The sequence below is a fragment of the Glycine max genome, chromosome 2, assembly GCF_000004515.6.
Source record: "Glycine max cultivar Williams 82 chromosome 2, Glycine_max_v4.0, whole genome shotgun sequence".
In the NCBI taxonomy this organism is placed as follows: domain Eukaryota; kingdom Viridiplantae; phylum Streptophyta; class Magnoliopsida; order Fabales; family Fabaceae; genus Glycine; species Glycine max.
In genome coordinates, this window is record NC_016089.4 from 16,051,395 (window position 1) to 16,066,933 (window position 15,539).

A 15,539-nucleotide genomic window follows, 5' to 3' on the forward strand; every position below is an offset into this window, starting at 1 on the left:
TACGAAAACAATCAATACCCTTTTGTTAATACAATGGTGGTAGTAATACAGGTTGGAAGTACAACAATCCTGCGTCTCTAACTGTGGCCAGGACCACACTGCAGTAAATGGGAAAAGGGAGGGGAAAAAAACCATGGCAACTGCATGCTAGAGTAATGAATCTATTAATATCGTTTGCATAAATTGCAACTCAAAAAATGTGATCTGGTTCCCCGGGGATTGAACCTCGAATCACTGGTGCAAATAATGAAAATAACTACCAAAAATAATTCCCCCAAATGGGGAGGGATTTTGTTTGCAAAAGGATTAGTTCTCCAGCATTTCAATAATCATAATGGTTAGTTGGTGTAGGCAATAGCCACCAGTGGAGATTCCTGTCACTACATTGCCTTCAATCCAGCATGTTTCCTTAGCTCCTCACATAATATAAATGTAATTGTGGTTTGTGGCCCTAGTCTTGCAAATATTGCAAAGCCCCTGACAAAAGGTAACAAATAAATAAATTAATATGCAAACAAAGTTATGCAAGCTCCCAGACCCCAACAAAAATAGGAGCAAGTTTAGTTTTTTATGTGCGTCTGATGTTATCTATTCTCCAAGCAGTGACAAAAAAAGTAACTTTAGAGAATCATAAAGACAGTAGTTGTGATTTGTGATAATTCTCAAGAAGTCAATAATTATAAAAGTTTTTAGATGATGTGAAAGAAAGCCAACAGACAAGTTACATGCAAGAATGCTATAAACTCACCCTTTGTAAAGTCCCCTTGGACCCTCTGTAAGCAGTACCTGGTACCAAACATGAGAAATTCATTAAACAACAATGGAAATTTATAGTGAATGTAAACATGATATTCATAGTTAGGGTTTGAGAAAGCCTTTCATTACTATCATTATTGCAAACTATCAAAGTAAATAATTTCATCCGACTTTGATTCTTTAAACCCATTCAGAGAAGTGGGAAAGAGAGAATCGATTTAGGGCTTCTTTTTATTGGTAAATAACTTTATGGCGGTGTCTTTCACTCTTTCTTGAATAACATTCTTCATTATGGGCATTCGGGCATGGGAGGGAGGTCAAGAATTTTCTAAACCAAAATACAATGCAAATCATTCATCTAGGACCTTTTGGGTATTACATAAGCTGCCACTGCATGCTTATTCTCCCAGAAAAAGGAATCAGGAAAGCCAAGCCATACTGGAGGAATGCATGAAAGTAGCATAGAACTTGCAAGGCACAGTGCCAAATTATCAACTATAGTCAACCTTTCAAAGTAAGATAAACTAAAATTTTACAGGAGTCCAAAATGCTGGCTTAAAAAATCCTTGTTAAAAAGAGTTTAATGAAGGTAACATATCAAATTGCAAAGACAGTATAATCTCACACGAACGAAGTTAATAGAAGACTAAATATACACAGCCACATGAATGAATTGATTTAAAGGTCAATTGCTGTTAATGTTTCCAAACTCAAACTATTTTAGATGTATAAGTATGGCCTCCTCTAAAGAAATAGTTTTCTATTTTTTACAAGTTCCACTAGGAAATAGTTAAAAAATCTTATTTCCCAAATCCCTTTAGTCCCTCACATCTGGCACTTGAAAGTTAGGGAGTTGTTTCACATGACACTATAATATTAAGCTATGTCCCATTTTAGACCAAATTGAGTCATGTCCTTTAAACCCTCCTACAATCAAGTAGTCATCATCATTACATTTAAATGCCTCTTTCCTTAATTTTTTTTCAGGATTCAGCCAAAAGTTTGTGAAGAAGGTCTGAACAATGACAAATAAATCTCTATTGGGCAACAATAGAACCATGTCTAATTGGGTAAAGAAGCAGAAGACTGGTAGAAAAGAAGAAGAAAAATAATACCTGGTATGCACAATGAAATCCTCCTTTATAGATTCTAATTTCCTTGGCTTCTCGTTGTAGCATAAGACGTGTTTTAACCATATCTATCGGTGCAGTTACAAGGGTGCTCAGTATGCCAGCAACAGTGCTTGAGCTATACAAGGAACAAACCACAATTACTTAAGCTAGGTAAGATAATGGTAAAAAAATGATTTCAGAATAATGATAAAATGTGAAGGCACAAGTTCAAATTAATCCAGAGTTGTATGGTGTGCCAATCTAGAAAAAAGACTGTTTCAGTTTGCCAGATGAACAAAACAGGTTAGACAACTTTCATAAGAAGATATGTACTTTAGTTTCAATACGCAATAAAATCAATTTTAAATCAAGTTCTTATTTAATTTATTCAGATTAATAATTTAAATTTCTTGTTCAAATTTATTCAGTCTTCATTATTCTAAAGTTGTCACCCATGATTTGGTCAATATTCTGGCTTTAACCATATTCCATTTACTTTGAATCAGTTTGCATCAGAAAAGATGTAAAAAAGAAATAAAATTGGCAGCAGTGCCATACATCAGATGTAGAGGAAATCCTTCTTTAAGAGATGTCCATCTTACTAAAATCTGGATAATAAGAAAATAAAACAAATGATTAAAAGGCAATAAAAGGGTTGATAGCAAAGACAAAAATAAAAGGGGGGGAGAGAAAAACAAAACGACTTTTTAAAAGTTGACCTGCTTGGTTTCATCATATGTAGCCAGCTGGGATGCAGTCAAGGCAGCTGCTCTGGCCATGGCAGGGCCCACCCCTTTCCACAAAGCTTTGATTCCCTCTTCAGATACAGTCCTCCGAAGCTCTATAATCGGTCCACTCTTTCTCATGTCTGGATTCATTTGCAAACGCACCTGATTGTGGGAATATGATTTTGAAGAAAAAGGAAGAAAATATTTAATATACTTCTAAAAGATATGATACCTCACCTTGAGAACTTCCATTGGATTGGTCAGTGCAGTCGAAATGGCTCCAGCAAACATTCCCGAAGCAATTTTAACTAAAACATTGGAGGAGCCAAAAGCAAGATCACAGGCATACTTAGAGGGTTCATACAGGCCTAAGCGAAGTCCTCCATAAACAAATGACCTTGTTAATGCAGGTGTCAGACCCTGATACAAAGACTTTGGTCCTTCATTTTTCACCGCGCTTAAAAATAACTTTCCCTGAACAAACGCTCAGCTCATAAAAGTTTTGTATTATAATGTGATAACTAAGGTCTAAAAGGGAAAGGCCATACACAGCAAACTACCATTCCACTCAAAGGACCTGTCTGGCCAACAAGTTGCATTTGTAGCCTTACTTTCAATACATCTGCATGGTATGTAGGAACATGTTAAATAGATATTTTTAATAATTTGTTACTTCTCAACATATGCAAGGGTTCAATCTCATGTAATCTTCACCAATCTAAAGATAAAATTTTCATTACAGCTGTAGACTTCATTTGATACTTCAAAAAAATTCCAATATGGCTTGCCATTTGTGAAGTATGGCCACCCAAAATAATAGAATAAACACCTAACTCAGTCCTCAAAATATATATGCAACATCGCATTGTTCTTTCATTTATAAATATATCAAATCAATCCTCCAAAGAGATAAGGTGCAGAGGCTCAAACAGTCTAGCACCAAATAGTAGCACTTATCCAGTTTAATTTGTGCACACTTTGTCAGTACACTTTTAACATACTTGAGTTATTCTATCCTTTACATAGGAAATGTTCGTTTCGCAACAAACAGGCACAAACATGTTTATAACTTGAGGCCTAATGTTCATAACAGGATTGAAGTAAGATTATAGCATATAGGAAATGTTTGTAATGGATGATGGCAAAAGGGAGGCCTAAAGTTTAGATGCAATTGCATTTTAGATTATAAATTTAGCAAAGTGGCAAAAGTGTGTAGCACAAGTGTTATTAAACTTGGACCAGTTAGTCCGACCGGTTGAACCAGTAACCGGACATGTGACCAGTCCAGTCTCTTTATCTGATTGGATATGTACTTGGCTCGTGCTCACGTCATTGACTCGCCTATCAGATCGGTTATGTATTATTATTGTTCAGTAACATTCTTCTTTGCTTTTCACAAAAAATGAATCACTCTCAAACTCTATCCGTAAAGGATACACATGACATCAAAATGGCCTTCTAATGCCACATTTCAGCGTCAATTTGGTCCTTAGAAAGAAATCAAATTGGCCATTGAAGGACAAAACTAATCGTATCATTGAAGGGCCAATCTGCTGCCATGTGTCATGTATGTCTTGTGTAGCATAACTACCCAGAAAGAAAAGGAAAAACGGAGTTCTATACTGATCTACAGTTTGCACTAAACAAATAAACGAATTCAATTTGCAAGTATGCACAAAACAGGATCACAGCACTTAATTGATTCAACAAGGCAATGTAGGTGAAAAAGACAAAAACACAACTTTGAAAACCAAAAGTAATATCCAATCAGCCCTTGACAGAAAGTAATTGGAAGGGACACGTAGAGAAGCAAAGCACCTAAAGGGTGAGTAATTGCAGTTGCAACCGCCACGGAAAGTCCACTTGTAGCAAAGTGGTTGAAAACAGTGGAAGGTGACGCAGCCCAGTTCTGCTTCTTATCATTTCCGGATCCTGACACATTTTTTTCTCAATACCCATCATTCAAAATTACAACTTGGTAGTGCAAAAGAAAGCAGGGGTACTCGTTGCTATTATCTTTAAAAAACGAATTTGTTTTGTTGAAATTGATGGAAATGGGTTAAAGGAATAGAAGCAAACATAACCTGAAGGTGGCGAATTATTGGAGGTCGAATTCCCAGACATATTATAGCTTTTTCCGGGTTGCTCTTGGTGGGGGTGGTGAAATGCTTCAACAGATCTTTGTTCTTTTTATTCGTGATTCGAAACTGGGCACAAAAAAAATGAGGTGAATAAAAACACCTGCACCTGCGGATTCGGGGAAGAGAAGAATAACAACTAGACAAATACTAAATGAATTAACCATCAATTTCTCCGCAAAAATATATCTAGACTATAGAAAAAGTTATTAGAAAAAAAAAAGAAATTGAAGTTTTTTAAGATTAATTATTAATAACATTGATAAATATTTTGTATTAATATTATGGATATAAATAAAAAATATTTTTTTAATTTATTGATGAAACCGACGATATATTCAATTCAATAATAGAAAAATATATAAGAGAGTGGAAAGAAAATAAATAAAGTATAAATTTTATTGAAAATTTTTATTTTAAATAAAGTGAATTTATTGAGAAAGAATCATTTAATGACATTGTTATAAAAATATAATAAATAATTTTTAATAAAATAAATAAATAGTTTGTACACTAATAAATGTAAAGAGCTTTTATATGGTAATAAGCTAGAACACTAATGAAAGTAATTTACTCCATCGGGACTACTCAATTAGTCCTTTGACGCCACATAATTTTTTTTAGAAAAATTGTCAACTAAATAGAATTTTAGTGATACTATAGATAATTGAATTCACTTTCATAAAAATGATGATAGTTAATTTTAGATTATCATGTTAATTTATTTTGACTTTTTTTTACGCATAATAAAATTTGATTATCATGTTAATAATATGAAATATTCATTAACTTGATGGCTAACTAATCTATTAAAAATTTAATTGATTGCTTTTACACAAATTTTTCCTTTCAATCATGTTTCAAAACTTAAATTTTACTTAAGTGTTTTGAACTAAGTTTTACTTGAAAGGCTGTTAATTTTTACTATAATCATCTTATAAAATCACATTAAACTTTTGAAAAATTAAACTTATAAAAAAATATACTTTTAATTATCTGTAAGATCATGGTGTGTGTATTAATTGATGTGTGTTGTTCTAACTTGATCAATAATATTAAATTTGAATCATAATTAAACAATTGATTTTTTCTTGGTAAAAATAAAGCAATGTAATGATACTATCCATAATCTTATAATAACTTTAGCATACTCAAGTAATATTGTTTCCAAATGTAAGTGTAAGATACACTTAGAACGTTATATGATGTTATCTTATTTGTTTAATAAATGTGAATCAATTTTTTTCTCCTTATAATTTAATAATCTTTTGTTTTCTAAACACGAAGTTAATTCCTTGAATGAAACTTACTATTTCGGAATAAGTCTTTAACCTTGGAGTGAAAAATAAGTTGATTAAAAAAAAAAAATATTATTTAAGGGGGAGCATAGTTTTGGAAGCAACAAAGTAGGAGTGATATGCTTGATTTTGTGTTGCGTGGTCCCTTACGCAGGTTTTTGTTTTGAAAACTCGAAACCAGATTACAGTAGTATCTTTGTTGCGTGTAGGGAAGCGAAGCAGAGAAAAATAGAAGAGTAGATGGTGGGTGAAACGGCAACGGGGAAGTCGGTTGGTTTAGGTTTGGGATGTGACCCAGTGGTGGGATCCTTGACTTGTTCGAAGAAGAGGGAATACAGAGTCACCAATCGCCTCCAAGAGGGAAAGCGCCCTCTATATGCCGTCATTTTCAACTTCATTGACTCCCGCTACTTCAACGTTTTCGCCACTGTTGGTGGCAATAGGGTACCCCCTCCACCACTCCTTTTTCTTTTCATCCCCCAAGTTTCAACCTTTTTATTTATCAATGCCTTTTTTAATTCTTCATTCATTCCTCAGGTCACTGTTTATCAATGTCTTGAAGGAGGAGTTATTGCTGTTTTGCAATCTTATGTAGACGAAGATGTATGTCGGTCTACTCTACCCTCTTTTAAGTTAGGGTTTCATTTCTCTAGAAAATTGTTTCTGTTTTTACATGTTTTTATGTAACACCAGAAGGATGAGTCTTTTTACACAGTGAGTTGGGCGTGCAATGTTGATGGCACCCCATTTGTTGTGGCTGGAGGAATCAATGGGGTCATGCGAGTCATTGATGCTGGCAGTGAGAAGATACACAAGGTATTTTACTCATTTATAGTACTGAACTCATCATACTCGAAGCATATGTACCAGATGAATAAATATTTTTGCATTTAGGAAGCATTTATAAGAGGTTATGGGTTTATTGTATGATATAAGCACTCAAGCAGAATGTTGGTGTCCATGTTTGAGTCTAGTTTGAGCTTAGGAAAACGGCTCATGACATTACTATGATACTATACGTTCTTTTTTTAGTTTATTTCAATAAGCTTAACAGAAAATCCTATCAAAATAAGGTATTTTTTTAGCTTAATTTAGTAACTTTCACAGTCAAGTTCGCTAATAAGCTCTTCTCTGAGCTGGTGCTTAATTAAGTTGTTTACCCTGATGCATCCTAAGTTTGTATTGAATACCGTAAATGCTTAATTATATTTTTATTCAAATGCAATGTTGTTAAATGGCAGCACTATGGCCGCCATGGCGAAATGGCATGCCGTTTTTTTGTCAACTGCCATAAGCAATTTGTGAAGGGAGGCCCGCTATGGCTGCCACAATGGCGTGTTTATATGGCAGAATTTTGGCCTTCCACTGTGTGCTGCCATCCACCATTGATAACTCTGCTCGAATGTGCCCAGTGTTGGTTGTTAATCTAGAGTTTTTGTTAGAATTACCACTTGCTAAAAGTCTTAAATAATTTTTTGAATTCAATAATGTTGAAAATATATTGATTTTGTACTAATCCCTGCTGCTAACTGACATGATGTCCTCCTCACTGCAGAGTTTTGTTGGCCATGGAGACTCCGTAAATGAAATCAGGACCCAAACATTAAAGCCATCACTTGTGATCTCTGCAAGCAAAGTAAATGGCTTCTCCATATTTTCACTATTTAAAAAATCCCTTGTTTTTCATTCAATGACATCTAATGTTGATCAGGATGAATCTGTCCGGTTATGGAATGTTCATACTGGAATATGCATTTTAATATTTGCGGGAGCTGGAGGACATCGTAATGAAGTCCTAAGTGTTGTAAGTGTATTCTTCACCTGATGTTTCTCCCCCTTTTTCGTGCTTAATTACCTATTCTTGGTGATAATATAAGATTTAGATTTTGGAGATTAGCCCAACTGACTTTTTGTTGCTTACTGTAGGATTTTCACCCATCAGACATATATAGTATTGCTAGTTGTGGCATGGATAATACTGTAAAAATATGGTCTATGAAGGGTAAGCTATTTAGTTTGATGTTTGCTGCGCTGCTGCTATTATATCATTGGTCACTTTTGTTTGTCTTGAATCATCTAGTCAAGTTTCACTATATTTCCCATAATGTAATGGATGGTACCACACCATAATCTTAGAAAAGATAAAAAAACTAAATCAGGCAAAATTACAGAATTTTTTTTTCATAAATAATTATTACTGTTCTTGTCATTGACCAGACAATCAGTGAAATACTTGTGTAAGCGTCAACTGTAACGTAAACAGTTCAGTTTGAACTTTGGTCACGATTGGACCAATGAATCATGAACTAGTGTCTTAACCAATTCAATGACCAGTTCAGTTTTTTAAACATTAATTTCTTTTTGCCATGTAAACACTATTTGATTATCAGATTCAGAAAATAAAAATTTGTAAAATAATGTACTACTAAGTACCATTCGCAGATTAGTTTAACTTTTAAGAAAAAGATTTTTAAATTGAAAAGATTGAGAAATTGATAGGTTATAATTCAGTTTCTAGTCAACGGCATAAATTCTAGAAGTTGTTTATTGGAATGATATTACAGCCAAGGAATATTGCATAACCTCTTAGCATTTGCAATTTTGTGCAACTGTTTGATTGTTGAATGATGGTGCAATTTATTGATACTTATTAATGATGCAACTTTATTATCTAACTATTGGTACTAGGTTGGTAAGATGCCGATCTGAAACAATCATAGCTATTTCATCAGTATAATGAAAATACAGGATTAAGAAAAGTGTCTTTTCCCAATAGGTGGAGTTGGCTACATGGATCAAATGACACCATTGTGTCAATCTTTTGAAAGACTATTAATGGTTCCCTGATCTTCGTTCACCTCAGTTTATGCATCTATCCTATTGGACCTATCCTACACATAATCAAATCTTCTTAATGGATTTGATAAGTTGTTTTTGGTATCTTTGATATTTGTTTCATGATAATATGGAAGCTGCAAGTAACAATTATTTTTGTAATCGCTTGGAAAATTCTTGTGTGGAACATGATGCCCCATTCTGTTTATGCACTGAATCAATTAAAATATGTAGTTGAGTTGATGATTTTATAGTTTGGTCCCAGTCCCACCCTGTAGCAGTGTCCTGTTCCCAAACCAAAATATACACCATTTATGCATGTGAATTTTTTTTAGTGTACCAATTGTATTATTGTCCTTTTCATTTTAATCCATCATGTTTGTTATGTTACTGCAGAGTTCTGGACATATGTAGAAAAATCATTTACATGGACAGATCTTCCTTCTAAGTTTCCCACAAAATATGTCCAGTTTCCTGTAAGTAACAGTTTATTTTTGGTACATATCAATCATGAATATTTTCTAATTTCTTATTTCTAATTCTAGCAATACCTAATTTCAGGTATACAATGCTTCAGTTCATTTAAATTATGTTGATTGTAATAGGTGGCTGGGTGATTTTATCCTCTCAAAGGTGAGTGATTGCTCAGTATCCATCTACTACCAGGTGGAAATTTAATGTTAAGTTTGTTGTGATGGAAAAAACTGTTCCTTAGCTGGAATTTATGACTTCTACTACTTCAAGAGTTTGAAATGCGCTTCAAGGGTACTGTTGAAAAATCAGTAGCTATTGAAACAGTAAATTAATTATTAAGAATTTTATGGTATCACTGTGGTGCTCAGTGCATGTGTTTTGAGTACTTTCTTTAGTAGACAAGCATGGGTAGCTTTGTTGTGTTGATGTTTCTATACTTTTCCTTGTTGCTCAGTTTAAGTGGGAATTGGGAAATCATATTTAATGAAGTTTCTTTCACACAAAAAATGTTTAATAAGATAAAAAAGTTTTAAAGGTTTTTGGACAAGTCCTCCATTTTGAGAACTGAATCATAAGCATAGTAGTATTTCTTAATTTGAATTTTCTCTTATTCATGAAGTTACTTACCAATTCCTTAAGTAACGGATTATGTTATGATTCCAGAGTGTTGACAATGAAATTATCTTGTGGGAACCTAAAGTGAAGGAACAAACTCCAGGGGAGGTTAGTTATAATCATTATCTTTTCTTAATTATTTTTTAATGTGTAACTTTTAATCAGCTTCAGTTTTTTTTTTTTTTGGATGTTTAGGGTGTAGTTGACATCCTTCAGAAATACCCTGTTCCCGAGTGTGATATCTGGTTCATCAAGTTTTCTTGTGATTTCCATTTCAACATAGCCGCAGTAGGTAAGCTTATCTAATTGCAATTTTTTTTTACATTGATTATTTTCTCTAGCATGTGCAGTTTTTTTGCTACAGTGGCATGATCTATTTATTTCACAATTTGTTCATAACAGATTTCTGACAATTTGGACTAGTTCTTTCACTGGCAAGTTTGTACTTTCAAGATTTTAATTTTATTTTATATTCACTTTTTACATTTTCTGGGTCCGCCAGGTAACAGGGAAGGGAAGATTTTTGTTTGGGAATTGCAGTCAAGTCCTCCTGTACTTGTTGCAAGGTTCGTTTATCTACCAAGATTTTTTCAATCGTTTTTATTTTATGAAATTCTTATTTTGTGTCACCTTGTTCAGGTTGTCACACCCTCAATCAAAATCTCCAATCAGGCAGACTGCTACGTCCTTTGATGGAAGGTAATTCTTCATATATTGATGTTGCCGCTCACAATTTTGAGGCAATGTTGTTTTTTTGTTTTAAATTGTAGTTGTTTCTTGTGTTATGTTGTAGTACTATATTGAGTTGCTGTGAGGATGGCACAATATGGCGCTGGGATGATGTTACAAACTCCTCAGACTAAGTTATCTACCTACTATACAAATCTGATGTACCAATATCACTGATTAAGTCATTAAGTAAGTGTGTGAATCCGCGGGTGCTTCCTCAAGCAAAGTTAATGTTTGTTTTGAAGTTCTGTATGATTCCTCGTTTATGAGATTTGGCAATGGAGAAAGTCATCTACTACCAACACCACCATCTCTACTAACCTTTTCAGAAGACAAAAGCTTGTCAATGCCTTCACTTCCTGCAAATCACCATATCATAACACAATCAATTCTACTCCACATAATAATGGTGATATTATGAAAAGGTATAAATAACTACTTGTTGCATTAGCTTCACCATGAAAAATTAATTGATTTTTTCTTACCATAAGACCGTTCCAAATTTTTGCCAAAACAATTTTTTTGGCCGATGGCCAAAGGCTTTGAATGTAAAACAGATATTAAGTGCTCCTAGGAACAATAGTGTGTGCAAGCCATTTGACGTGCTCAAACGTTAACCTCAATCAAGTCTCCAATTCTCGGGAAGCTGCAGACAATTGCTATTACATGTAACCATTGTATTGTGATTTTGTCATTCCGATGGAAAAGTAGTTCTCACACACCAAATTAATGTTAGGAATATAGTATTTTCTGACACTTTTTTTTTAGACGAAGAAGACTATTTCATTTCATTAGTAATAAGATGGGAAATACAGATTGGAACATAATCAAATTGATAGTTATGGTCCTTATTGATACAAATTCCAACTCCGAAGTCCTGATGATCTTCAAACATTGCCTTGGTCTATGTTGAATTTAAGGAAGCCTTGATACTTTCTGTATTTCTTTCTCAAATTGCACATGATACTTCTTTCTTTTTTTATGTTATGTTTACCCCTGTCTGTTAATGTTATTAACTGATGTCAATTGAGAACAGACAAAATTACTCTAATATTTTTGTTACTCTCGCACCTTTGGTATTTTTTTCTCAAATTGCACTTGATACCTTTATTTATTTTTTTTACATTATTTTTATTTTCCTTCTGTTAATGTTAATTACTAAGGTTAATTGAAATATATGAGCAGATAAAATTGGCTTAACATCTTGGTTAAATATTCAATAATAAATTAACAATTGACCATGTGAATAAACATTTCTTAAGGTAATAACAGTTTTTCCGTTAATATTTGACTCTTACTTTATTGTTGTTAATACTTGAAGAAGATACAACTTTTGATTGAAACATTATATCAAACACTTAGTTATAAAAAATAAATATTTTTAAAAAAAGAGTCAAAAACACAAATGCAAAGGCAAAATACTAAAATTTGAAGTAAAAAATCATATTCAATTAATAGAAATGATTGAGAACACATCTAACAAAAACACATATTAAAAACGTGAGTTCACGTTCAATAAAAAGTTATATTCACGTTCAATTAGAGAAAAAAGAAAAGAAAAAAAGCGTGTTAAAATATTTTTAGGTGTTTAAGAATAAGGATCTAGTATAATACGAACTAAACAATTAGGATTTTTTTTTTATGTAAAAGTGAGTGATGTCAAATATAATTTAGAAAAAAAAGGAAGCATGAGTATAATTTACTCAATAAAAAAATTACGATGAAATAAGCGCATAAATAATAAAAAATTACGATGAAATAAGCGCATAAATAATTAGCTCTGGTGAGTGGCAATGGAATCCAGAAACTTGGGCAGACTGGGCATAGCATCCACGCTTTAATCGACCACTGCTTCTTCTACTTTTCTTTCCTCAAGTTGTTATCGTCCGCCATTCACTCCTCTTTTACATTTTTAGGGTTTTAACTTTCTTTCACTTCTTTTTTTATAATAATTTGCTCCACTGCTAGGGTTTTGGCGGGAGTCGTCGTCGTCATTGAATCAGCCATGCCTCGGTACATTAACTTCCTTGCTGAAAAATCGTCCATTCCTTTGTATTTCACGTTTCATTGAATCCATGGTATTCATTTTCTTTTTGTTTGATTTTGCATTGCAGGTACTACTGTGACTACTGCGACACCTATTTGACCCACGATTCTGTAAGTTGTTTCCCTCACCGATTTCGTTTCCCTTTCACTTCGAGTTAGTTTAGTCTACTGAATTTGTCAGTAAAATGCATATGAAAATAGCTTATTGTTTCAATCATGGTCATAGACAGCTAGAAAGAGTCTCAACCCAGCAATAATAGGTGCAATTGCAAACTGAATGTGAAGTGTTTCCTTTGTCATGCGGGATTCTCATGTGTAGTGGGCTAGTGGCCCCTCTGTTATGGCTCTAATTTTGTACATGAAACCCCCCACAAATCCTCATTTTTTAACTTGAGTAGTTGGGGGTTTGAAACTAATTTGGGATAAGAACTGATTTTAATGGTTCAGGTTCTGGAAATGTGGAGTATTTTGTATGAAGTCAAGCCAGGGTTTTAAGGAAAGAGGAAATTTGTGATTTTTTCTGATTTTGGGTGAAAAATAATGTTTTTATTGGTGAGTTTTGAGTGTAAGAGGGTTTAAAATGATTTAATCTGTTCTATTTGTGGAGATTTTAAGTAGAAAATGAGGATTTTAAGGTTGGGTCTTGCTATCCCATGCCCTTAGGGCATTGGTTAAGAAACTAAAAAGATAAAATATTTATTGTGAAAAACACAGAAGAGCGTAAAAAAACTCATGAGTAGCGCAATTTTGTGTATCCCAATAAATATTTTTCTCCTTTTTGTTCCTTAATCAGTACCTTAAGACACTGATTAACATTTGCCTTTAAGGTTTTAGGTAAAGGAAAACTGATGAAAGGATTTTATTGTGGCTATTGAAAAAAGTTGGGGGGTTAACTTCAATAAAATTATTGGGGGACCAAATTGCACGTTAATAACAGTAGAGGAACCGAATCATTAAGGTTTGTTAGCCACACTAGGCATCAATACGTTGCTAATGTTGTTTGTGTGCTATTGCAGCCATCTGTTAGAAAGCAGCACAATGCAGGTTACAAACACAAGGTACCATGAATGTTTCTCATTTCTTGAAATAAATGCATTACATTGTACAGCATATTCATGACATTTAATGTCTGTTCATGCTTTCAGGCAAATGTGAGGACCTACTACCAGCAATTTGAAGAACAACAAACACAAAGTTTAATTGATCAAAGGATCAAAGAACATCTTGGGCAAGCTGCAGCGTTTCAGCAGGTTGGTGTGGCTTATAATCATCTAATGGTTCAGAGGCCTAACCTTCCTCCTGTATTGCCACCACCAAGATTGCCTATTCCTGGAAATGCACAAATACCTGGAAGCCAACCACTAATGCCAGGGATGAGACCACCTGTCTTTCCTAGACCTCCTGGTGCACCAGGTGAATTTGATCTTGCCCATTCCTTTTGTGATTTTCATAAAACTTCCATCTCCTCTTATTGAAATATTAAATCTGGCTTGGTCTGTCATATTCATGTCTTTTCATTTTACATGCAGACATGTGATTCTTTGATTTATTCTCTTAACAATGACTCTCATTATGCATATCCCAATAGCTAACAACAAATTGATTTTGGTTTCTACTATTGCAATTGCCTTGTTATTTAAATTTCCTTTTAAATATATGGTACTTCTTTCGTTGGCTTTTCTGTATTAGAAAGCACTATTATAAATAAATAAAATAAGTTTTGGACTAGAAAACCTATCTGTTTTTATCTGTTTCTTTAGTTAGAATTTTATGTTTAAAGCTGCAACTTCTATTCTAATGCTGAAAGTTCTGAAAAAATTGGGAGCCAAGTTCAAGCTAGTTCTTTTATTACACAACATCTGATGTAAGCGATTTTCAATTGGAGTTCACAGGATATGTTTCTGCACCTACCATGCCTCCAATGTTACCTCCACCTGGTGCTCCCCAGGCACCAGGTCAACTAAATACCATACCAAGGCCCCCTTCATTAGCTCCCCCTCCAGCAGTTCCTGGAAGCACTGCTGCTCCAGCTTCCAATGGTGCTCCCTCTATGGTATCATCAGCAATGTATCAAGCCAATCCTCCGGCACCATCATCTGGAAGTTATGATAATTACAATGCCAGTGCTCAAGCACCTGAGGGTAATCACTGACCTGGTTGAACTGGTATGTTATTTTATATTGATTATTGGATTTTACACTAATACAATACTTGTTCAATAAAGTTTTTCTGCCTTTTCTTTGCTATTTCCAACCGTAACTCAGGGAGAAAGCATAGTATTTGCTGGGATCAAGTATTCATTGAATTTCTACTAATCAACATTCTTTACTATTTTATTTGTGTTATGCAGGTCACTCTGCATAATCTTATCTCCATTAGAGTCTTATGGCTAGAGCTATTTGTGCTCTCCCTACCAGCTGTTCATCAAATTAGGACTCTCCATTTGTGATCATATATAGAGTAATCATTGGTATGTAGCATGTCCAGCAGCTTGAATGCAAGAAATTTTTTATGTGTTATGTTTTTGGTCCCAGATGACAGATTTATATCTAAGTGCCAATTACTAGAACTTTTTTATTTTGACATGACTTGCTGATGATAGGTTCTATTCTGCAATTAATTTGTTTTTAATCTGAGTTTTATTAGTGATAAATGTAGATTTGGGAAAAAAAATCATAATTTCATATCATGTGTTATTGGATTTGAGTTCCCTAACAAAAGCATTGCATGTTTAATCAAGAACAAAAGTGCATTGATGTCTTGATTTCAAATTATGTATTTTGATATTGTTGTAACTTTTTATATTGA

At 33.8% G+C, this 15,539-nt stretch overlaps 3 protein-coding genes across 5 annotated transcripts; 2 read left to right on the plus strand and 1 right to left on the minus strand.

The window, feature by feature from the left end:
• LOC100808194 (mitochondrial substrate carrier family protein ucpB) lies at positions 1-4,893 on the minus strand. Its single transcript, XM_003518899.5, has 9 exons — positions 4,681-4,893; positions 4,415-4,528; positions 3,157-3,218; positions 2,834-3,070; positions 2,588-2,758; positions 2,427-2,476; positions 1,872-2,004; positions 749-786; positions 1-477 (listed from the first exon to the last, which is right to left on the minus strand). Exons 1-9 carry the CDS (start codon positions 4,718-4,720, stop codon positions 381-383), a joined length of 942 nt encoding a protein of 313 aa, XP_003518947.1. The 5' UTR covers positions 4,721-4,893; the 3' UTR covers positions 1-380.
• Positions 4,894-6,118: 1,225 nt separating this feature from the next.
• LOC100795288 (polycomb group protein FIE1) lies at positions 6,119-10,987 on the plus strand. 2 transcript variants are annotated; one of them, XM_006575039.3, is made up of 13 exons: positions 6,119-6,476; positions 6,570-6,635; positions 6,729-6,848; positions 7,588-7,668; positions 7,744-7,836; positions 7,959-8,034; positions 9,264-9,343; positions 9,429-9,500; positions 10,005-10,064; positions 10,152-10,248; positions 10,459-10,522; positions 10,596-10,655; positions 10,750-10,987. In XM_006575039.3, exons 1-13 carry the CDS (start codon positions 6,273-6,275, stop codon positions 10,817-10,819), a joined length of 1,143 nt encoding a protein of 380 aa, XP_006575102.1. In that variant the 5' UTR covers positions 6,119-6,272; the 3' UTR covers positions 10,820-10,987. The 2 variants fall into 2 exon arrangements, with proteins under 2 accessions (XP_006575102.1, XP_003520223.1); XM_003520175.4 differs by having other exon boundaries at positions 6,120-6,476; positions 6,726-6,848.
• A 1,437-nt stretch (positions 10,988-12,424) lies between these two features.
• LOC100795821 (U1 small nuclear ribonucleoprotein C) lies at positions 12,425-15,347 on the plus strand. 2 transcript variants are annotated; one of them, XM_003520176.5, is made up of 7 exons: positions 12,425-12,560; positions 12,654-12,698; positions 12,800-12,842; positions 13,748-13,789; positions 13,877-14,144; positions 14,624-14,896; positions 15,082-15,347. In XM_003520176.5, the coding sequence occupies exons 2-6, from the start codon at positions 12,691-12,693 to the stop codon at positions 14,881-14,883; spliced, it is 621 nt and encodes a 206-aa protein (XP_003520224.1). In that variant the 5' UTR covers positions 12,425-12,560; positions 12,654-12,690; the 3' UTR covers positions 14,884-14,896; positions 15,082-15,347. The 2 variants fall into 2 exon arrangements, with proteins under 2 accessions (XP_003520224.1, XP_014622873.1); XM_014767387.3 differs by having other exon boundaries at positions 12,455-12,698.
• Positions 15,348-15,539: the final 192 nt, after the last annotated feature.